This window comes from Diplotaxodon limnothrissa, linkage group LG5, assembly GCF_057381915.1.
Source record: "Diplotaxodon limnothrissa isolate DT_005_m linkage group LG5, D_limnothrissa_male_GT1.1, whole genome shotgun sequence".
NCBI classification, from domain to species: domain Eukaryota; kingdom Metazoa; phylum Chordata; class Actinopteri; order Cichliformes; family Cichlidae; genus Diplotaxodon; species Diplotaxodon limnothrissa.
In genome coordinates this window covers 4,170,594-4,193,811 of record NC_140600.1, presented here as the reverse complement: position 1 = coordinate 4,193,811, position 23,218 = coordinate 4,170,594, and the positions used below count along the sequence as shown (strand labels likewise).

At 40.1% G+C, this 23,218-nt stretch overlaps 3 protein-coding genes across 3 annotated transcripts; 1 reads left to right on the top strand and 2 right to left on the bottom strand.

Annotated features, from left to right (window-relative positions):
• Positions 1-505: 505 nt before the first annotated feature.
• Positions 506-6,190, bottom strand: LOC146631446 (coiled-coil domain-containing protein 174-like). The gene is made up of 11 exons (XM_085353681.1): positions 6,101-6,190; positions 5,769-5,876; positions 5,574-5,674; positions 5,434-5,492; positions 5,200-5,347; positions 3,900-3,995; positions 3,666-3,802; positions 3,240-3,334; positions 2,693-2,840; positions 2,438-2,590; positions 506-1,144 (listed from the first exon to the last, which is right to left on the bottom strand). The coding sequence occupies exons 1-11, from the start codon at positions 6,140-6,142 to the stop codon at positions 597-599; spliced, it is 1,635 nt and encodes a 544-aa protein (XP_085209807.1). The 5' UTR covers positions 6,143-6,190; the 3' UTR covers positions 506-596.
• Positions 6,191-8,496: 2,306 nt separating this feature from the next.
• On the top strand, positions 8,497-9,374 carry LOC146631445 (ghrelin-like). The gene is made up of 4 exons (XM_085353680.1): positions 8,497-8,610; positions 8,988-9,065; positions 9,153-9,264; positions 9,355-9,374. Exons 1-4 carry the CDS (start codon positions 8,497-8,499, stop codon positions 9,372-9,374), a joined length of 324 nt encoding a protein of 107 aa, XP_085209806.1.
• A 1,996-nt stretch (positions 9,375-11,370) lies between these two features.
• Positions 11,371-15,131, bottom strand: LOC146631444 (uncharacterized). The gene is made up of 6 exons (XM_085353679.1): positions 14,832-15,131; positions 14,302-14,715; positions 13,121-14,116; positions 12,870-12,997; positions 12,305-12,488; positions 11,371-11,511 (listed from the first exon to the last, which is right to left on the bottom strand). The coding sequence occupies exons 1-6, from the start codon at positions 15,129-15,131 to the stop codon at positions 11,371-11,373; spliced, it is 2,163 nt and encodes a 720-aa protein (XP_085209805.1).
• Between the last annotated feature and the right edge of the window lie 8,087 nt (positions 15,132-23,218).

Sequence of the window (23,218 nt, the reverse complement as noted above, 5' to 3'; positions counted from 1 at the left end):
ATCCATTTTACACTCGTCCTAATGTCCATCACTGGTCTCCAGTCTCTCACTGGTCTCTCTTTTAAGAGCCGTGAGCTCCTCGAAGATCTTTCCCATATTTCGTTCAGTGCACTCACCGCTCTTCCCACAGTTTCGATCAGAGCGGCTAGCCTTGTGGGGTTTTGAACAGCAGTCACCTGCACGATGACAATTCATTTTTGATCATTTCTCTCCAGAAAACGGTGTAACTTCAGTATGTCAGGTCAAGGCAGAAGATCTCAGCTGGCTTCAGGTCACTGGTCTCTGCCTGACCTCTGACCCTGAAGTAACAAGGCATTGCATGACATCCCCTCAGTCATTCTTCGTAGCTGGATTAAAGTTTTGATATTCATGTGCAGTGCTTGAGCAGAAATTAATCATTAATCCCTTCTGTGACCAAAATACACACAAACACAAATGATGCACTCTTGATATTTATTAAATATCTAAACTCCAAAAAGCTGACATATTGTGTTTTATTGTTTTTGTGATTTACTCTATAAACAAAGAGCGAGAAAAAAAGAGCAGTGTTTAAACTCACAATATGACCCAACTACACATCAAGCAGTATTTAGACATCAGGTGGAGTTCCTGTAGAAGGACAACATGTCATCCAGACTTTGAGGAGGGCCCTGGTGGAGTTGCTGGGTTTGGCTGTCACCTGCAGGTTGCGCCTGGCTCTGCACCTGAGGTGGATACTGGGGTGGATATTGATGTGGGAACGGTGGTGGAAATGGAGGAAGGAGGTGAGGTGGGCTTGCAAACTGAGGAGTAGGTGGAGGAGGAAATGGAGGATAAAATAGCGGGTGAGGGGGATACTGGGGATGAAAGGGGGGAGCCGACAGCGACGAGCTGTCTGAGGGCGGTGGCTGTGCAGACGGGGGAGGGTTTGGTTGAGGTTCAGGAGGTGAAGATGCAGTTTTAGACCGAGGTTGTGGTTCTGCTTTGCTCTCAGAGATTCCTCCTGGAGCTCTTGCCCACTTGAAGGACATGTTGGATTTATTCTCCTCATTTTTATACTTTCCTGGTTTCGGCCTCTTGTCATCTGCAAAGTATGCAGACGGAGGTGCAAATTCAGTATCCCGCTCCTCCCGACGCCGACTTTTCCACTCAGTAAACATGAACTCTGAAAGGAAACAAAGACAAAAGCTAATGTTAGGGAGGTTACATTCCAGAAAACAGAGGTGCCTTGATCCTTAAAACTCCACCTAAAAGTGACATAAAGCCAATCTGTCAATCTATTATTGGATGGTGCTGAATTTATTAGAAGAACTAGCTAGGCTTTGATCCAAACAGCCAAGCAAATATGAATGGAATTTCCAGAAAACTGGCTGAAGAAGGATGCAAATAAATAACTACTTCCATCCACTTGTGCTGTGCTAATAATAGAAGCTGGACACTTCAGGATGAACAGCTGGTGGTAGTCATTTTTATAGTCAGAAGAGGCTGACTTTGGAGCACAGCTCAGTTGGAGTTATAGATAGTTGTAGACTTGCCTTTCCCTGATATTAAAGGTGATTATCAGCCCTGGTTCAAAGAGCAAATGAGCACTAACAAATTGCATAAAAGTGCAACTGTGACAGCAGTCAGTCACCTCTGACATTTACTGTCACCTGACCTGACTTGCCTTCACCACCTGCTCATAGACTGCATTAAGTCAATAAAAGCTCTCACACAGTCATTATGAGTCCTGTTCATAATGCAGATCAAGGAAAAGGAAATACAAGCAATGAGCACTGTGGGGCCTGGCTCTTCTCTATGCATCAAATGTCATGAGGAGTTTGGCGTCACCATTGTTGGCTGAATGTGGGTGTGCAGAGGGCAGAGTATGAGGCTGACCACACATTTCCGCGTGGTCTATTATCTATAACAGGAACGCTGACTTTTGGCACACAAATATCTTCAGCTTTTGTGCATTTGTACTTCTTTTAGCAGTTTTATAAATGAGACTCTCTGAAGTTTTCATCTGCAAACATAGTTGCTCTGCTCTGTATTTGCAATAATTTCCACAAATTAAAAAAAAAAAATACACATCTCAACATTACTACAGCCTAAAGCAGTGTGAGCTCATCAAATGGAAAACCAAATAGTCTTTTTATTGGAGTACTGTATATTATACTATAACTATCAGTTGGGGACTTGAACTTTGGGTTTTTCACAACACATTTTGATTTGTTACAGAAGGACAAACAAGTGTTACTAATAATATCAATGTCTCTGTTTGAATCAAGGGTCCCAGTTAAATCATGCCAGTGACCCAGCATGCATGACACAGAAACCGCTGTATCTAAATAATGAATTAACTTCATCATCGACAGAAAAGAAAACATCCTATTTAACGTGTTATCTAGCTGAAACATACAGCACATTTATTATATTCATAACATGAAAGTGTTTTTTTTTTTTAAATGAGACTTACCTTTGCCTCTGTCCCACTCTCTGACATGAGGAACTCCTGGTTTGGTGTCTCTCCTCTCCTGGATCTCCACTTCCACCTTCTTGAGTATGCTGACCTCTGGGCACTCCTCTGGTTGAGGGGAGGTCCCTGTTGTTTCAAATTCCTCTTCCTCTCCTGAAACCAAGAATTCATAACTGTTCTTACTAGCATTCGTGCGATCATTGAACTGAAGCCTGCAAACAAATTTTCTACACAAACAGCCGTGCAGATCCGAACCTTCATTCTCCTCTTCTTTCTCCTCTTCCTCTGTACCATCCAGCTTGGCCTTCTTCATCTTCCTCTGCCTTACCTTGGCTAGTCGAGCCTGTAGGATGGCCTGCTTCCTCTCCTTCAGTCGTTCTCTCTTTGTGCGCTGATCTGTAGTCTGCAGGACAGAACAGGTGGAATAAAACACTTATTAGATTATAAAGTAATAAATAATTCCTGATGGATCTAATTTAAATGACAATCACAATCTAAATATTTTTATTACATTATAAATGTTCAGTGTTGTAAACAGTTAAATAATTCCTTTATTAATTCTCTCCATTGTTATCAAATTATCTCTTTCTCTTGTATGTACAATTTTGCACTTCCTCACATAACAAGGCCTTCAATATGGGCCTGTGGTGCTTTTATCAATGTTTTTTTTTTATTATTCTTTATGCTGCTGCTATAACACAGTCATTCCCCTGGGATGAATAGAATATCTATATGTCCATCCCTCTATCAGAAACCATAATGCTGTCCTGGGCCAGCATTTTACATGTGTTTAATAGCTCACCTGATCTCTAAGCATGTCCAGAGTTTCTCTCTGTTTTTGCCGCTGCTCCTGATCCTGAGAGAATGCGTAGTACCCCACACCAAGGTCCCGAGCCTCTGAGATAAGAACAACAACAGTAAGACAACAGTTTCAAACCTGCAAACCAAACTTCCTCTGTTTCAAAGTGTAGCGTAGCATAAAAAAAGACCTTATTTTCAGTCCATAAATTCTTTTGGTATATATTATTTGGCAAAGAATTCAGTGGCGATTAAGCAAAACCCACAAAGATCTAACTTCAAACTCTCAAGATCACCATTAACTCTGTAGCCAACTATGAGGAAAGATGACACAGGCTCAATACTAATCTGTAACCACAAACAAATCGCCTTGTGGCTGACTGAGTGAAAGACGATGTAAGGGCTCAAAGCTCTTTGCTGTGACACTAACCCTGTTGTCTGATATCCTCATAGTGAATCGGTCCAACAGGCCTTTTCATTGCCTCCTCTTCCTCCCTCTCCCACTCCTGCCTCTGCAGCTCTCGTCGCATGTCTTCTGAGAGTAATGTCTTGTCTGATGAAGCTTTTCTACAGGGACCAGGCATATCCAAAAGAGTTAAGAGTTTCAAATATTTCATTACCATCCTTGAAGAAAAAAAAAAAATCACAATACATAAATAATTACCCTTTCCCTTGAAGGTCTTGGTCCATTTTCTTAAAGTCTGGCAGGTCTTTTTTCATGCACCGCCGAGATCGTCCCAAAGCATCCACAAAGTCCACCCTGCAGAGAAAAAAAATAGTTGTTTTTGTTTTTTTAAATATTGTGACAAATAACACCACAAGGCCTTTTGTTTATCTGTAATGTCAAAAAGCAGTGATAGAGTCTGATCACTCCTTCTATATTCGCAGAGCAAAAATTGTTATTTGCATATAGTGGCTGATAAAAACTTTCTGGCTTCTCAATCATTCAGTTCATGGTAGTCTAGAAAACTGAACTAAGTTTGTGAAGATGTCTCAGCTCTTATACAAGAGGCTTCTTCTGTTCTAAAAACAAAAGGTGGCAAGCCCCAGGTGCTTCTACAAACATTTGTGAAAGAATGGGTCGCTCTTAGGAGCTCCTTACCACCTGTGCAACAGGTTCAATTGTGAAATTTACTCGCTACTAAATATTCAACACTCAGCTGTTACTGGTATTATAACAAAATGGAACTAACTGTGAACAGCAGCAGCTCAGCCATGAAGGGGTAGACCATGTAAATTCACAGAGCAGTGTCAGCGGATGCTGAGGTGTACATTGTGCAGAGGTCGCCAACTTTCTGCAGAGTCAATCGCTACAGACCTACAAAATTCACGTGGCCTTCAGATTAGCTCAAGAATAGTGGGTAGCCAGCATAATGGAATGAGTTTCTATGGCCGAGCAGCTGCCACTGGATTCTACAGCAGTGGTTTCAGCTTCTTGGTTCCAGTGAAAGGAACTCTGCATACTGAGACATTTTTGACAATTTCATTCTTTTAATATTGTGGAAATAGTTTGGGGATCGGCCCTTCCTGTTCCAACATGACTGAGCACCAGTGCACAAAGCAAGGTTGATAAAGACTTGGATGAGCAAGTTTGGAGTGGAAGAATTTGACTGGCCTGCACAGAATCCTGACCACTGCTGAATTAGAGTGCCAACTATGAGCCAGGCCTTCTCATCAAACATTATTGTCTGACCTTACAAATGTGCTTCTAAAAGAATAGTCAAAAATTCCCATAAACTCACTCCTAAACCTGTGGAAAGCTGAAAGATATGAAGCTAAGCGTGGGCCAGTATTATCTTAAACCCTATGGATTAAGAAAGGAATGCCACTCAAGACAGACAAGTGAATATTTTTGGCAACATAATGTATTAGCAAATACTGGAAAACATATAAGCCTAATATTGATATGTTATATGATGCCAGCACAAGTTGAATATTGATGAATGCAATCAATGTGAAGTTACCATTCTTCATCCGGGTTCTCAGGAGGAGGGACGGGTGATGAGCTGAGTTGCTCCTCGTCCTCTTTCTCCTTCTGGGCAAGTGTTTCTCTCTTTTTGTCAATAATCTTCTGGGTGAAGTCAACAAGGAACAGCCCTTCCGTCTCTTCATCTGATGAGTTACACAACAAGGTAAATACAAAGTATGCCCACTTTGATGCTGTTGTAGCAGACATAAGGCACAAACAGTTCACCAACCAGGAAAGTCTCCTTTAGTCATCTGTTCGTAGAGTCTCGCCTTCTCCTCCAACTTACGCCTGTCGAGAGAGTAGAAAAAAAGCTGTGAGAGGTTTTGGTCCACCTGTTATACAGAAAAACTTCAGCAGTACTGAACTCACCTTGCTGTATCGATGGTGCTCCGCTCCTCTTCCAGCTGCTCTGCATCTTTAGCAGCTCTTGCTGAAACACCCGCATTTTGTTTATTCCAGATGTTGGGCTTCTGCAGAGGAACATGTGGAGAGGAAAATTAGAAACGTGAGTCAGTCATTGCACGCCATTATAAAAAAAACGTTCAGAAATCACTCGTGCTGTACCTTATCTTTTGATTTTGCTTTGAATCCTGCTCCAGAAGTTTCTTGTCCAAGTTTCTGCCGTTTGAACTGCTCCTGTTTCCTGTACAGCTCAGCTTTAAGGTCCACTAGCTGCACGAAATAAAACCGAAATTTAAGGTTTAGCTGTTTATTCTCCAAAGAAAAAAAAAACTAACAAACGTTATGTATTTCTTCTAAATACAGTCCATGCTCGTTGTATGTGCTGCTAGCAACCCTGAGAGTAAGTTAGCTATGTTTATCCGTATAATTAAGCTTAAACGTCTACAGTTTCTGTCAAACAAATATTTGAAGAGCTGCCTGTACATTCAACTCACCGATGAAGCAGTCACGTCTAAAGGTTTCTTCTTTTTATCCATTTCCCCTACACCTTAATCTCCAGTTTGTTGCTGTTTGCTGGAGTCCGACTTCTTCGTTGGTATTTCTGTTGCTACCAAACTGTCGCTTTACAGCCAACTAGTGGCGTCTCTCCGACACTGCACGCATTTCCGTTTCAAACGTTCATTCTTACTTTCACCGTTTTTGTTAAAAAGTAACTATAAACTAAAATAAAATGAGATGACTATTGTCTAGTCTAGATAAAGGAAAACAGATTTTATAAGGAAGGGAAAAAAAGTCGTGCAGACTCCCTCCTGCACGACTTTTAGTAGTTTTATAGTTTTCTTTTTCTTGTCTTTTTTGCTTTATGGGTGATTATATGCATTTATGTGCGAGATAGTTATGAAAATTGCTTTAACTGCAACAGGGCTATTGGCATTAATCCAAGGTTTAGAATCCAACACAATTTCAATATGTTTAGGAGAAAAGTGTCTGCACCTTTGTTGGGTAGAAGCTTTTTTGGATAAACTTACCATTTCCTCAATGAAAATTAAACACGTCCCAAAAGTGTTTGGGGGGTTTGTTTTTGAAATTGAGGGTTTTCATCAAAAGATGGGTACAGTGTGTTCATTAAGGGGTGGAAATGGTCGGCAACAATACTCAGGTAAGCTGTGGAAATTAAAGGATGATCAGTTGGTATTGAGGGGGACAAAAATGTCCCCTGCAGACTGATCTGCTGTTATGAGACAGGATGGATACATGCTTCTGCTTATCCTTTTCAGGGTCGCGGGGAGCGCTAGAGCCTATCCCAGCTGTCATAGGGCGAGAGGCAGGGTACACCCTGCCAACACACAGGGACAGACAACCATTCACACTCACACATTCACACCGAGTGGCAATTTGGTTTATCCAATTAACCTATCCCCACAAGCTGCATGTCGGTGGACGGTGGGAGGAAGCCGGAGTACCCGGAGGGAACCTACGCAAACACGGGGAGAATATGCAAACTCCACACAGAAAGACTCAGGACCTTCTTGCTGTGCGGCAACAGTGCTAACTACCGTGCCACCGTGCTGCCTTGCTTTCAGACTGTTTATTGTTTATTTCCTGAACATCTTAATGTCACAGCCTCATTTTCCTATCCTGAGAAACCGAGTGCGGTCTTCTGTTGCTGTAACCCATCTGCTTCAAAATTGAATGTGCTGCAAATTCAGAGATGCTCTTCTGTGCACATTGGCTGTAACGAGGGACCGAGTTACTGCTTGACTACCAGTCAATGATTATTTTCTCTTTTTTCATACCATTCTCTGTAAACCCTATAGAAGGTTGTGAAATACTCAGGCCAGGCCATCTGGTGCTAACAACCATGCCACACTCAAAGTCACTTAAATCACCTTTCTTCCTCATTCTGATCTTCCATTTGAACTTCAGCAGGTCGTCTAGATCTTGTCTACATGGGTAAATGTATTGAGTTGAGGCTGATTAGATAATCGTGCTGAGTAATTGGACACGTGTACCTAACAAAGTATTGAGTAACCATATGATAGGTGTGATGCCTAAATAAGAAAAAAATTAAATACAGATTACTTTCCTAAATCAAAGAAATGTAATTACACTTCTTGGAGTAGCTGTCTGACCAATGCAAGTTTTTCCATTTCATATAAACTGTCCTTCATACTGTGTCTTATGCATGATGCTTTAGGCTTCGTGTATTTTGTCAATTGGTAGGCTGTTGATTTAAAAACTAAAAACCATTTTGAACCATCACAGTTCCACTGAAAGCACAATTACACAACACAAGCATGTAAATGTGAGTGAAAATCCTTGTAAATCAAATGCCACATGGCTGTGTCAATATCCGCTCCAGTTACTTTGGTTTATTTGTTTATTTCAGAGATATTAAAGTAGCATTCATTCCAGCTGAGCACTGATGTAATGATAACACTATGCTGATATAAATTTAAGTTTCCTGTCTAATCAAACATTAGATTATTGCTAACTTTATTACAGCTCTTGCCTGAGAGTCAGTGCTGCTGTAGAAGTCTGTGACTGCAATACTATTCTGTCCATAGCCCACTGATAAGATGTCCATCACACCTCATATCAGATCACAACAGAGAAATGCCCACTTTGCTATCAGATTAAACATTTGAGCAGTCTTATGTTACCAAGATATGATCACACAACATCCTGTTACCGTTGTGTTCAGTGTTTTTTTTTTTTAAACCAGCATGAAGGAGGATGAAAGGTATATAAAGGTACGAAGATGGACAGAAAACAAAGAAAGTTAGATCCATATCAGAATCAGGTGAAAAGCATCAGAGCTGATTTTTAATAGACAACATCTTCATACTGTGTGCAGCAGATCCAGCAGTGGAGACGTTTTTCTTCCACCATGCTTCTGAAAAGAAACACCTGCCTGTTGGCTTTTCTCTTGTGTTCCTTGACCTTGTGGTGCAAGTCAACCAGTGCGGGCTCAAGCTTCCTCAGCCCATCACAGAAACCTCAGGTGAGATACTTTGTCCTAATTTATCTTTTTTTTTTAAACTACATTTTTATAAAATCTTTATGAAAACTTCACTCAGCGTTGGTTTCTTTTTAACGCTTGTAATAACCTATAAATATTTCAATGCTTCATGTTTTTTGTTTTCAGCCTTTGAGTTTAAACTTATTATCACCCATCATAACCACCAAAGCTTTAAGATGGACTAAAAATTAAAACTCTACCAGCTATTTAGACTGTGAACTCACCAACCAACCAGTGACATTATTCTGCACTGTACCTCACCCATGCCATTTGAATTAGGGAGGTTTTCTTATGTTAATTAAACCTCTTAAGTGGAAATTATTTCATAACAATGATGAGATGTCATTTTTAAATCACAGAACAAAGTGAAGTCCTCCAGAATCGGTCGCCAAGCCATGGAGGAGCCAAATCAAACCAATATGGACAAAACCATGACAGTGAGTTGGGGAAAAATACAAAACAAATACAGCCCATCTCCCAGCAGTCAATCCTGCAGCTTTGTGTTTTTTTTCTCTTCGGACCAGATAAGTGCGCCCTTTGAAATTGGCGTCACCTTGAGAGCAGAAGACTTGGCGGACTACATTGTAGAGCTGCAGGAGATTGTGCAACGCCTGCTGGGAAACACAGAATCAGCAGGTTGTCCCTTCTTTCTGGTTTATACAGTAAAAAAAGTGTTTCCTTTAAATATTACAATATATTTATATATATATATATTATTTTCCCCAGAGAGACCATCTCCTCGTTGAAGATCAGAGACTGTGTCAGTGTTTTCCATAATCAGCTTTAGTTATCTAAGTTATTAGACTGTGGTTAAATAACATGAAATACAAGATAAATGAATGATGCCTAAAACATTAAAATGCTTACCATGTGACCCTGTGTGTAAAATGGAACACATCAATCAGCCAAATAGCATTTCCTGGAGATTTCAGCCTCAAAGATTATGTTCATCATCAAGGGGTTGGTTCAGCTGTCATTATGAATTTCCCGGGGTGCAGCTTTAGGAAAAATGTCTCTCAAACACCCAAATGTTTAACTCACACTCTGACATTTTGCATTCATTATTAAAACTCCTGTGTCGGCAGAGAAATACGATCTAATGTTAGTCAACCTGTAAAAAATGATACCCTGTATAGATCACTACAGCACACACTATACCATCTGTCTCTTTAGGATTCGGGTATGCCTTATACAATAAAGCATCAATCAACCTTTTGTCTCACTGTATTATATTTAATGAGTCTTTAAATCAGAAGGTCTGTGATGCAACAGCTCATCCGGTTCATGATTTACAGGTTACCTGATGGGTGAATAACAGTTTTCTTGGTGGTAATTAGCTGTACTGCAAAAACTAACAATTAAAATCCACTGAGAAGTCAAGGAACCTCACAAACAGTTGTCCATCCATTTTCCGCCACTCACCCTGGGCTGGGCTGGCCGTGGGGGGCAGCAGCCTAAGCAGAGAAGCCCAGACTTCTCCCCAGCGCAGCTCAGGGAACACCAAGACATTCCCAGGCCAGTCGAGAGATATAATCGACTGGCCTGGGAATGTCTTTTTGCACGCAAAATTTATTAATAAGAATGTTTTGTTAACGACTTTGCTAAATAACCTGAACTGAATATTGTTGAATACATCAGGGAGAAAAAAGTGTAAGCCTTGTGCATAAACATTATGCTTGACTTTGAGTATGATTTGGGTGAAGACCCATTAGGTGACCACCGTGTGCCAGTTTGATTAAATTCTGACCCTCATGATATCATGGATCATGAATGTCTCACCATGTGAACTTTGGTTGTATGAGCTAAAAATATCAAGGAAACAGATGCTTAGGATGCAAACACTTGAGTAAAGACTTAACTGGTACCTTTAAAGCTACAATTAAAAGGCTAAATGTCTTACAAAACACAAAATGACCATGTTTTTTTTTTAAAAAGAAAAAAAGAAAAAGAAAAAGAAAAAAAAAAGGAAGAAGGATGTTGAAGAACATCTTGTCCAAACCTCAGTGACAGAGTTTACTCTGACCTTTTTAAAGGCTCTATAATAAGAAATGTGCTTAAAAAAATAAATAAATAAATAAAAAACTGGCAGGATGAACACACATCTGCTCACTCTTGATATTGTTTAGATTTAAAAAGAAAAAAAAGAGCACTTAGACAAATGTGTGTGACGAGCAGGGCGTCATTAAAGTGGAGTAATGGACCGCTCCCGCAGCCCCTCTCCTTCCCTCAATGCAGAATCGGCTTTGTTCAGTGTACACGTTTGCTCCACTGTAGACTATGCTTTCCTGTCTCCGTGCGCTCCTCCATCAGCACCAGTGTTCGCACTGATGACTAATTTAACAAAACATGTCTCAGAGAAAAAAGAAGCACTATTATAAAGACTTTTAATGCATCTCTACTGCATCACACCAAGGCAGCCAAACGTCCAGCAAACCAAACAAGCGAGCAATGTAAAACTACAGAAACACACATAAAAGAAAAACACAAACTGCTTAGAAATTAATCTATAATAACAACGGCATAAAAGAAATATTCAGATAAACAATTATACACTTGGATCTCTGTTAGACAAGAGATATTTTCATTCCAGTCAGGCTTGTCTCCTTTTTCTCTTTCAGGTTGTTTAAAATGAAATTTCTTCTCCACACGTCAACATCCATATATGGAGAATTGACAAATATAAAACAAAAACAGGAAACGTCTCTCTTCTTTCTTGCCAGTTTACAGCGTTTTCTCTAAAGGTCATATACCATACAGCTGAGTGGTGTTGTTTCGGATGGTGTCAAGGACACTGGCCATGTCTTCCCCCTTCAGTAGGCTCAGCTCCCGCAGAGTATGGATGCCCATTCCAGGATGGGAAAACTGGCAGACACCTTTCCCAACCTATTAAAGAGCATGACATTCAAAAAGGTCAACATGGAGTCTCATAATAATTAATACCTCAAATATAACAACACGGATATTTGCTTTAAATTCTGATAGTAGTTTTAGACTCAATAGAAATATGTGCCCAGTTTCACTCCACTCTTGGAGGGAAAATTTCGTTTCAGATCAACAAGAGATCAAGCAGTCAAGGAACACAAGAGACAGGCCAACAGGCAGGAGGTTCTTTTCAGAAGCATGGTGGAACAAAAACGTCTCCACTGCTGGATCTGCTGCACACAGTATGATGATGTTGTCTGTTAAAAATCAGCTCTGATGCTTTACATCTGATTCTGATATAGATCAAACTTTCTTTGTTTTCCCAAGACTGTCGTCATACCATTATATACCTTTCATCCTCCTTTATGCTGGTTTAACAAAAAAAACAAAAAAAACACTGAACATAACGGTAACAGGATCTTTTGTGATCATATCTTGGTAACATAAGACTGTTCAAATGTTTAATCTGATAGCAAAGTGGGCATTTCTGTGTTGTGATCTGAGACCAAACTCTCTGAGAACTGACCACTTGTTGAGTCTGTGCCACAAAGAATTAAAGATCCTCTGAAGGCAAAAGCAGGTTTAACCAGCACTAGCATGGCGTACCTAATAAACTGTATGACATACCTCTAGTTTGTTCAATAATACATTTCTAATATTTTGCAATTTAAAAAAAAAAATGGCAGAAACCTTTTCTTTCATTAATGACACAAGATGTTTGCTTTGGATTTCCCGAGCCTCTATCTACACATACCTGTCTTGGCAGGAAATATGGCGCATCTGTCTCCAACACAATGCGATTCAGAGGGATCTGGGAAACGGCATTCCGGACCTCTGTAGCCCTCAAGTAGGTGATTAGGGCTGTGAATCCCACATACAAATTGGGGAATTCTGCCAGGAAGGGCTCAATCACTGGATAACTGTTTGTAAAACAGTGCCTGGAAAGCACAACGTAATTCAAATTAAAAGTCTGATTAAAGGCACTAAGATTTAAACTCCAAAGGTCTTTAGAGTTTAAAAATCCTCAGGTTGTCAGTTCTGATGTGGAAATGAGCAGAACAGCTGTTGTGTTTCAGACATATTAAATAATTCAAATTCACTTTATGACCGTTTTCTGTTCTTCTTCATCACCATCGAAAAATGACAACTATTACGAGTCAATTACAAAAAGGCTAGTCAGAAATAAAGTGCAAGCCTTTATCTTATTTCTCTAAACTGAAACATTTGAATTTCTTACAAAAAAATAAGCAATTAATTTTAAGAAGAAGCTATAAAAAGAAAAACTGAGTTTAAAGGGTTTTACTCCACACACAACACACCTATGAATTTTGTACTCCCTGGGAACACACTTCTTCATGATTTTCAGCAGGTCGTCATCTGCATCCCTGCAGTGGATCACCAGAGGTTTCTGCATGGCCACGGCCAAACGCAGCTGCCGCTCAAACACCTTCACAGAGAAGCAGAGAAACAAAACAAAGACCACGACATTCTTATTTTCAATATCCAGGCATACGCTGCTCAAGAAAAACTGAGTCTCAAATTAGAAAATCCACTTCAGATTTTACCTTACCTCTTTCTGCGTTGAGGTGTCAGTAGAGTTTTTGTAGGAGTAGTCCAGGCCCATCTCACCAAAGGCCACGGCTTTTGGATGCCTCATCGCCGTCAGTATATTGCGCTCTTGAATACTCGAGTAGTTTTTGGCAAAATGCGGGTGGCACCCAAATGCCCCCCATACCATGTCTTCAGCCAGCAGACCTTCCCACAGCGCCTCTTTCACCATGATATCTGGGTTGCAGAAGTTTGTAATACAGCCTTGAAACTCTCCAGTGAAGCTACTCTGGTACAGCCTTCGAAAGCTGCTGAACGTCCCGCAGAAGCCAAGTTTTCCATAGAGCATGTCCAGATGGCAATGCGTGTCTATGAAGCCAGCTTCACTGCTTGAGCAGGGGTAGCTGGTCCATAAAGGTTCAGCCCCCAAGGACAGTCTTCTAGGAGTCCAAGTATGAGATGAGGAGTAACCAGGGTAACGCATGCGGAAAACACCGTCCGACTGCCTGCGTGAGGCTGTGGGGTCGAAGCACAGCTTTGACGCTCCCGTATTTGAGTGTCGGGGCAGAGCAAAGGGATCCGATGAACGTCCCCTAATGATGGATGAGCAAATATTGTCAGCCTCAACTGCAGATGCATTTAAAACGCTCACGTGCGGTGAGTGGGGCTGCTTCAGTGAGACAAAAACTTTCCTCTGTGGTGATGAGAAAGGCACCTCCATGTCTTTAGCAGCTGCCTCGAGGGTCCCAGTGGTTTCATTAGAGGGTGTAAACGTAAAAGTGGGAGTTACACCTCCCTCACTATCGACTAAAGTTTGATGTTGATCACAGCTCTGGTCAGATGAGAAACGAGATGAAGAATCTGGTATGTACTCTAGTGCAGGGAGGGCGGAGTCATGGTCCTCAGCTTCCAGCTCATTGTCTGGAGGAAATGGTCTGTCTTGGAAGGTCTTCTCCAGAGAAACAGAGTCCTCACTAACAAACATCCTGGGAAAATCCTCTCCTTCAACCACAAAACGCTGAAAAACAAAATCTTGATTCAGCGCCATGATAATTTTATGGTATGATACATTTAAAAACATTTTAAAATAAAAACTGAAGCTGCTTTAGAATTCAAAAGAATCAGTAACAACCAATGCACAACTAAAACATTATAACAAGAAGAAATGCTATATTACTTTTATTACAAGTTGTAGTTGCTTACCCTTCCATCTGTCTTTGGCTCTGAAGCATCACCTTTGATGTCTGAGTCTTCCAACACCTGCAGGGTGGGCCACTGATCTCCTTTGCTACCGCCTCGGTCCTCAGGTGCAGTGTCATACTGGCTCCAGGAGCTGTTAATATCCACAATGGTTGTCTCAAGGTAGGCTGGACTGGGACGTTCAGTCTGCAGAGGTGAAGACAAGCTGTTCATGTCAGTTCTGATGATATTAGTAGTGCTGCACGTTGTTTTTGTGTTTCCAAGGGCTGCCATCAGTGCCTTCCTGCAGATAGCCTTTAATCCCTCCTCAGGTGTCCTGTCTTTCTTCTTCAAGATAAAAGAGTGGGGTGGAGGTGGTGAAGCTTTCTGGATGTTTTTGGACTCTGGCTGTGCGGCTGAGGTGTTCATAGGTTTGTCCTGTGCCAAATTAACCACAAACAGATAATGTATTCACTGGAACCAAGCAACTTGTGAGACTCAAGATAGATTCAAAACATTCAATCTAAAATTATAATCCAATGGCAAAGGTTTACCTTCAAAGTTTTAAATGTTTCACTGTTTTTTCTGGAAAGCTTCCGCAGCTTAAGTTTGCCTACAGAGGGCAGACTTTCAGAGAGCACCTCGGCTTTTCTCTTGGGAGTATCCAGACTCAGTGCCCCAAGCCACGCAGATCCTGGAGAATCACTGCAGGGCAAAGTTTCTGAATCTTCATTTTGCGTTATGGTCCGGCAAGGCGGTGTGACTGAGTCAGCGTTTCCACCCTGATGATGTGCTGGTGAAGTGACTGTAGTTCGGAGCCAGCTGAAGGCCACCTTCTTTCTTCTGCTATCCATGTCTAAGATCCTGATCCAAAACGCAGTTAGAAAAGGAATGAACACATCTGGATAAGCTTCTTGATAAAAATGACCACGGACTGGCTCTCATGCAATGATGATCATTTTATTAGCTTCTACACAACATTAACTCTACATAAAGTGGGCCCAACACTGGGTTACCTGGTTAAGAGAATTTCTTAAAAATTCATTCCACAGTAATCATATCTCTCCAATCTTACCAGCTCCTTTTATCAGTGTTGGCACGTTCTTACTGGAAGTTCACAACAAGGACACCACATTCAGCAGTGGAGCTTCTGCACTGAATGTCATGCAAGCATTTTTATACTCTTATTTGACTTAATGAAGCTCTCCTGTTGTGGTGAAAACCTTTTTTGGTCTACCTATATCTGATTAGCAATTAAAAAGGAGATTGATTAAGAACTAGCCCTGTAATCACGGCTGTTATCATCCTGTTATCACGGCTAGAATTTCATGCTGGCCTAAAAGGATCTGCCCTACAGTGGTTTCGTTCCTATTTGTCAGAAAGGTTTTTTTATGTCAATATGGGCCCCCACAACTCCAAAATAGCCCCTCTTAAATACGGTGTACCTCAAGGCTCTATTTTGGGTCGTGCCCTGTTCGCACTCTATTTGTTGCCATTGGGCTCCATCTTCTCGCGGTACAGCATTTCATTTCATTGTTTTGCTGATGATTTGCAGATTTATCTACCTTTAAAAGCAGGGTCAGACCATTCGCAGCTCTTATTACGCTGCCTTGATGATGTCAAACAGTGGTTGTCATTAAATTTTTTTAAACTAAATGAAAATAAAACTGAGGTTGTCATTTTTGGCAACTTTAATCATATCGACAGCACTCTGGGCACCCTTTCCTCGTATTGTAAAACACATGTAAAAAACCTCGGTGTCTACATTGATGGTTCTTTTAAATTGAATAAGCAGGTGAGTGCAGTAGTTCAGTCCTGTTTTTTTCAGTTAAGACAGCTAGCCAAGGTAAAGCCATACCTTCCGGCTAACGTCTTTGAGCGTGTTATTCACCCTTTTCTTACTTGCAGATTGGACTACTGCAATTCATTGTATTATGGTCTAGATCAGGCCACCATCCATCATCTTCAGATGGTTCAAAATGCTGCTGCTCGCCTGCTAACTGGTACCAAACGGAGAGAGCATATAACCCCAGTTTTAGCTTCTTTACACTGGCTTCCTGTCTCCTACAGGATCCAATTTAAACTTCTACTTTTTGTTTTTAAGTCACTTAATGCCCGAGCCCCTCCTTACCTGTCTGAGCTCTCTGCCTATGCTCCAGGAAAAACCACGAGGTCTAGATCAAAACTAATGTTGTCCATCCCACAGACTAACCTCAAATCCCGTGGTGATAGATCCTTCTCTGTGGCAGGTCCTAGACTTTGGAATAGTCTCCCCTTAAATATTAGATCTGCACAAACACTTGAGCAATTTAAATCTTTACTAAAGACACATTTCTATGCCCTGGCTTTTAACACATTATGACCCAAGCATTTTGGTCTTATTTGAATTAGTTTAGTTATTGTTTTAATTCTTTTACTGTCCTTTTGTTTTTTATTGTTATTATTGTATTACATTGTTGCTTTTTAATACCATTTTTATATTGTTAAGCACTTTGTGCAGCATCGGCTGTTTGAAATGTGCTATATAAATAAATTTGACCTTGATCTTGTAAGCAGAAGCAATAATGCGAGTAAATCTATACTTATCAATATTAATCCCTAGGGGCTGATAATTCCCTGCTCGAACCACAGCTCTAAGTGGTCATATGCACTGTTAACCTGGAAAAGGCTCCGGAAAAGCGTGGATGTCTTACTTTATCATCTGACCTTAAACCCTTGTCTTTCAAACTAAGATCACGTAAATCCTAACACTAGCGTGAATATGGGCTTATCATTTCCCTGCACAAATCAATACACATCAACCCCAATACTGCAGCCAAAACTACAACTAAATACAAATGTATGTTTACAAAGAAACAGCTTTTTTCACAGCATTAACAAAAATAATCTGGCCTCAAATAAGTTTGAGTATCTCCATCTCAAAGTTCTGCAGAATGAGTAGCCATTCATTCATTAGTTCAGCTCGTCAAACCTATCCCTGTTTATTAATGAATTAACTTGCAGGGTTACTTGTGGGTCTATCTGTTTCTAAGTGCAGGGCTGGGCTCCGCTGGTTGCACCTGGAGGGAATTTTAGGTGATAAAATTATTAGCGGGATAAACAGTAAAACACAGCTTTAATAACCTATATACAGCAGGATTGTGTATTTTTTTTAAAGCTGTGACACTAAATTAACCGTGTGAAAGCACTCCGCGGGGGGGAAGCGCCTTGACGGTAAAACTTTGGCAATAACTGTGTGCTAGCTAGCAGCTTGACTGCCACAAAACTCCCGGTCACGAATGTTTGCAAACAATAATCATTACCTCAAAATATTCAATCCAACTAGTTAAATCAATATCACTATAATTATTTGACATTTATAAAACGTTAATCTAGCTAAGCCGCTTGTTTTAAGTAGCACTGCCTGACGTTGAGGAGCTATTACCTGGTGGGTCTCCGCGGTGGAAACGGCAATTAAAGCGTCAACCGGCAGCTTAAACGACTCCTACGGAGATCGGTCTGTAAACAAAAGCACTGAAACGTTTCACTGTCTTCACGTATTATTAATGTATTGAGTTGAACCAAGAAAAGTTTGTTATAAAATTAACCACTAGGTGGCGATAAGAGCGCACATTTAAAAGTTCCTTTGCGCTTTCGTCACACAATCGTGTTAGATCTCGCGAGAATTGTTTACACCGGCTAAAGCAGCAATTACACATTAGTTTTCTCTATATTTTCCTTCCAATGAGCCAGCCTTTCTTGCTTCTTGTTTACGTTACTAATTAAAGTAGTCTTGAAAAGTAGTCCAGTATTCAGTCCAGTCTTTGTACCTGACAATTTTCCGAAAACATTTTTGTCTCTTTGTGAAGCTAGGCTTGATGTTTTGTGTCTGCTACTGAAGACTATAACTTAAAATTTCAGGTTGTTATCTCAAACTTTTGAACAGGGCATCGCAAAAATATCGAAGAAATAACTCAAAAATTACAAAATTACTTTAGAGTTTGAGTTATGTCCAAAGTTTGAGATAATTTTCAGTATTTTTTGGGTTCTGTTTTTGATTTTTATCAGAAGCAGAAAGAAGCTTCCATGTATGATCTATGAATTATTAACACATAAAAAAAAAACACGCCTATCTTCAGGAATTTGTAGGCGAGTGTTGTCCTGCACCAAAAGTTCACTTTACCAGAATAACAGGTCAAATTAAAGCAAACCAAAGTTTATTTTTGTGACACAGTGAATTAAACATTTTTAATTTTGTTTTTTTCATTTAAACCTTCCAAAAATGTAAAACAAGCTCTAAAGAGTGTGTGCAAAAATCAGCTGTATTCTGTATATTCACTTAAGAGGCATTTCTGAATGAATTGAAACTAAAGACAAAGTCAACCATAAAAAAGACGAATACAGCGTTTATAGCACAAGGGAATATACAAGATTTTCACTCAACTTGTGAAGGTGATGAGAGGTGAGGCTTAACTTATTAAATTTAAATTTTCCATTGTCATTATTACTTATGCTAAAAACAAAATAAAGATGTTTTGCTAAGAGAACTTGAGTAGGCTATATATCAAGTCTCTTTTGGAAATAAAATTTTGTAATTCGCCATACCTCATTACTTGTGCAGAAAAAAACAAGAAAATTAAACAAATTTCTAGAAGTATGTGTATTTCTGATAATACTTCTTTACAGATTTTCAAGTAAGTGCAAGCTCAGCTTTTCAAACTAATGTGGGCATCTTTAGAAGAGGTCTGGTGAACTGTTTCTTCAAACTTTTGGTAATCCCAGAAAGGTTTTATATGCACCCAAGCTGCATCCTTTACCTACAGGAATGAAAAGAAAAAGATGTCAATGTGTAAACTGGTCATGTATCATTATCCTTCCTTATAACAGCATCCCAGTCATGAACATTCCTGTATAAGAATGATCTCTTATACAATCATCTGCTGTGGTGCAGCAGATTTTGATTGTGAGAATCACTTGATTCATTTTATGGTCTGCCATCAAAAATTAGATTCACAATAGAACATAAAATTTTTCTATTGTGAGCATTAAATTGTGAAGACTTTGAGTATCTCATCATCTACTTAATATCATCAAAAGATTCAGGGAATCTAGAGAAATTTCTGTGCACAATGGACACAGCTGAAAAAAAAAATCGAATACCCAGATGATGTACTTTTCAGGGAAGGCCTCACCTATTTTAGATAATGCTAAACCATATACTTGATCTACTACAACACCATGGCACCACAGTAGAACATTTAATACATTATGAAACGGAAAATATGAGAAAGAAGACCCAGAATTGCTGTGAAGCTAAAATCCTGTATCAGACAAGGTTAGGACAATATTCCTCCCCCAAACGTTCAACAGCTGGTCTCCTCTGTTCCCAGATGTTTACAGGCTGTTGTAAGGGAGAGGAGCTGACCGTACACATTGGTAAACACAGCCCTGTGTCGACTTTTTTGGGATGTGTTGCTGTCATCAAATTCAAAATAAGCAAATATTTATCTTAAACTGGTAGATTTTTCACAGTTTAAACATTTGATATGTTTTCCATGTTCTGTTGTGAGTCAAATATGAGTTTATGGGATTTGCAAATCACTGCATTCTGTCTTTATTTACATTTTACACAGTGTCACAACTTTTTTGGAACTCGGGACGTCAGTATCACATTAGATAATCCAGCAACACGTGCATGAAAGTTGCAATAAGCAGATTATTGTATGTGTTATATTTTGCTTCAGTCAGTACTAACATGTTGGACTCTTCTCCACAAGCCAGTAGCAGAAGCCCGTCCTAGCGCGCTCATTGAACACATTCCTGTACTGGGACATGTTTCGAGGTGAAACACTGGTTTTTTTTAATGTGCCTAAAGGGAAAAAACATAAACAAAATAAAGATTCAGCAGTGAGACCGATACCTAAATTAAGAGTTCATCACCAACTCTGATGTGACACCTGCTATATGCTCACTAGAGGGAGGGAAGAGAATCATTACCTGCACCTTCGTCTTGAGTCAGGGGAGGTAACGGGCTGCCGGTGGTGCGGTCTAGAGCAGAATTACCTCCATGAGACGGAGCCACTTAAATAAATTATAAAATCAAACACAAATTAGAAATTAGAGACATTTTTCTTGAAAAGGCCAGTTTCTTTTACTTGATTATTCTCACAAACCTGATTCTTTTAACAAGGATGGTGGAAGTGACGCAAAATAAACTGGTACCTATGTGGGAATAACCATGACACCAACTCACAGTAATTTATGATGTAGTAATCTGTCTGCGGCTCTGCAGGTAGGCAGGATTTCTTGTCGTTTTACTCTTACCATTGTTTTCATTTTGCTCCAGTGATCTGTCTGCAGGTGTGGGAAGACAACTGGGTGACTCCTCGGCCAAAATGTTTTGCTGGCGGAGAAAATGAAAAGGATGATGAACTCTGGATCCAAGATCTAATTATTTACAGTTGTGAGAGACGCAGAGAAAAGCTGAGGTCTTACAGCTCTCGCCTGAAACGACCTGAGTGCTGTTTTTTTTCCTTTTCCCCCGCCTGCATGCTCCTGATACACGGCACCCAGCTCAACTCGTTTCACACACACACACACACAACAATGTGTTGTGTTACTTTGTCACTTAGCAACATGTCTGGCAACAGTGCCCCTGCTGAGCAAACAGAAGCACGTTATGATTTCAGGTTGTGATCTGTTCCTGAAAGAGGGCATCCACATGTAGGCTGTGAGTGAGATGCTACAGAAGTGCCAACAGCATGAGGTTATTCGGGTATATTACACGTGAAGTCTGAGCAGTGTCATTGCTATTATGATACAATTTTCAAGTATTAATTAAAAAAAAGCCATATCATAAATTAATATAAAATATAAATGGATACATTTTTGTATTATTAACCAGAAGAGCAACAAATTAGAGACACTAATACATGTAACTCAGTGATATCCTGGTCGTTCCTTTATTTACTTGTTATCCTCACAGAAAGGGAAGCGGGCATGTATGACTGCACACAGAGGAGGTTACGTTGTTCGAGATGTCCTTGAGATGCTCATTGGATGTTTAATTGTTTTGTTTTTGATACAGCATACAGGATTGCATAAATTGCTTTTACACCTGTGTACCCATTTACGCTGTTACCTGTATTAATTATACCAACTTGTTAGAATTCATCTATTCTTGTTTTAAAATGTAAAGAAATGCATTAATTATCTTGGCATTAATTTACACACAGTTCTATTTAAGGTCCCACCACAGCACAACACCTTGATTGTTTTCTTTTTTAGCCATTCTTTTGTAGATTTGCTGCTGAGCCTGGGATTGTTGTCCTGTTGAATGAACCAGTTTGAGCAAAGCTTTACCTGTTGCACAAACAGCCTCACTGGATTCTGTTTTGGTATACAAAAGTGTTCCTGGTCTGTTCAATGACTGCAAGGTACCCAGGTTGTGTGGCTGGACAGTTGGCGTCTGTGTTTGGTTTTCTGGAAATGTGGCACTGTGCATCTCCTCTTTGCTCTCATCTGTCTAAAGGATATTGCTGCAGAAATCTTGTGGTTTGTTTAACTTTGCAAAGTTGATTTTTCTGAGCATTGCACATGTTTTTCAAAGGACTGCATAGACTCTTGTGAAAATGTGCTTTTCGAGGCAGTAAGTTAGGCACAGCTCACTACACTCAGCTAATTGCAGAGATGTGTAGAGGAGAGGATGGTCTGTATGGCATTGGTCTTTGTAATGTTTTAGTAGAGGACACTTCTTTTGACCACGTTGTAATTTTTGCAGCTTTTCTGTTACTGCTGAATCCAATGGCTTATCTCAGCACAGCAAGATCTGTATCTTCAACAGCAATGTGAAAGCAGTGCTTCTGTATGGGTCCGAGACGTGGCGGGTGACCAAGACCACTACCAGTAAGATACAGATTTTCATCAACAAATGCTTGAGACACATCCTCAACAGCAGATGGCCTGAGAAGATCTCAAACACAGACCTCTGGAAGAGAACCAGCCAGAACCCGGTCGGTCAAGACATCAAGAAGAGAAAATGGGGCTGGATAGGCCACACACTTCGAAAACCACTCGACAATGTCGCAAAGCAAGCACTGGACTGGAACCTACAAGGCAAAAAAGGAAAGTGGGGAGACCCAAACAGACTTGGAGAAGATCTGTCGAGAGCGAAGTGAAGGCCGTCGGAATGACGTGGACCCAGCTAAAGAGAGCAGCCCAGAACAGAGTCCGTTGGAGTGGTGTTGTTGCGGACCTATGCTCCCCCAGGAGTCAACAGGAAAATTGAATCCAATGGCTTAGCGGTCACCCTGAAATCTTCTTTTTCTTACAACTATTACTTCCTCACATCCCCTGGACATCCTGTGAAACATAACTGTTATACATTTGCTTTATTTAGAGACAGCACCAACAACTAAAACAGCAATGTAAACTGAAGAGTGTTCCAAGGTATCAAGGCGTCCATCCATTAATAAAACTTGTATATATTTTATTCATTATACAAATAAAACTCTTTTACATACAGCAGCAATGTGTCATCAGGAAAATTATTACAAAGAAGACAGAAAAGAAGACAAAAACAAGAGGATAAGCTCCTTGGTCACAGTATTTTCCCCACATTGGAAATCATCTGCGAGTTAACCTTTATGACAGTCTCACCTGTTCCTAATAACCCAATATTTCTGACAGATTACAGCTACAACAATAGAATACAACACAGCATCCATTTTTGAAGGGAATTGTGCAGGTATGGCAAGATAACCTCATATCAAGCATTACTAATAAGAATATGAACAACACAGATCTCTGAATTCTAATGTGGCTACATACAGAAGATGGATTTATATTACATATAACTCTTACTAAAAAAGGAAAAAACACATTTTCTTCTGTTCAACAACTGTGACAAACAAACAGAAGATCAAACTGAAACTGATTTCCAAAAAATGTGTTTATAGCCACT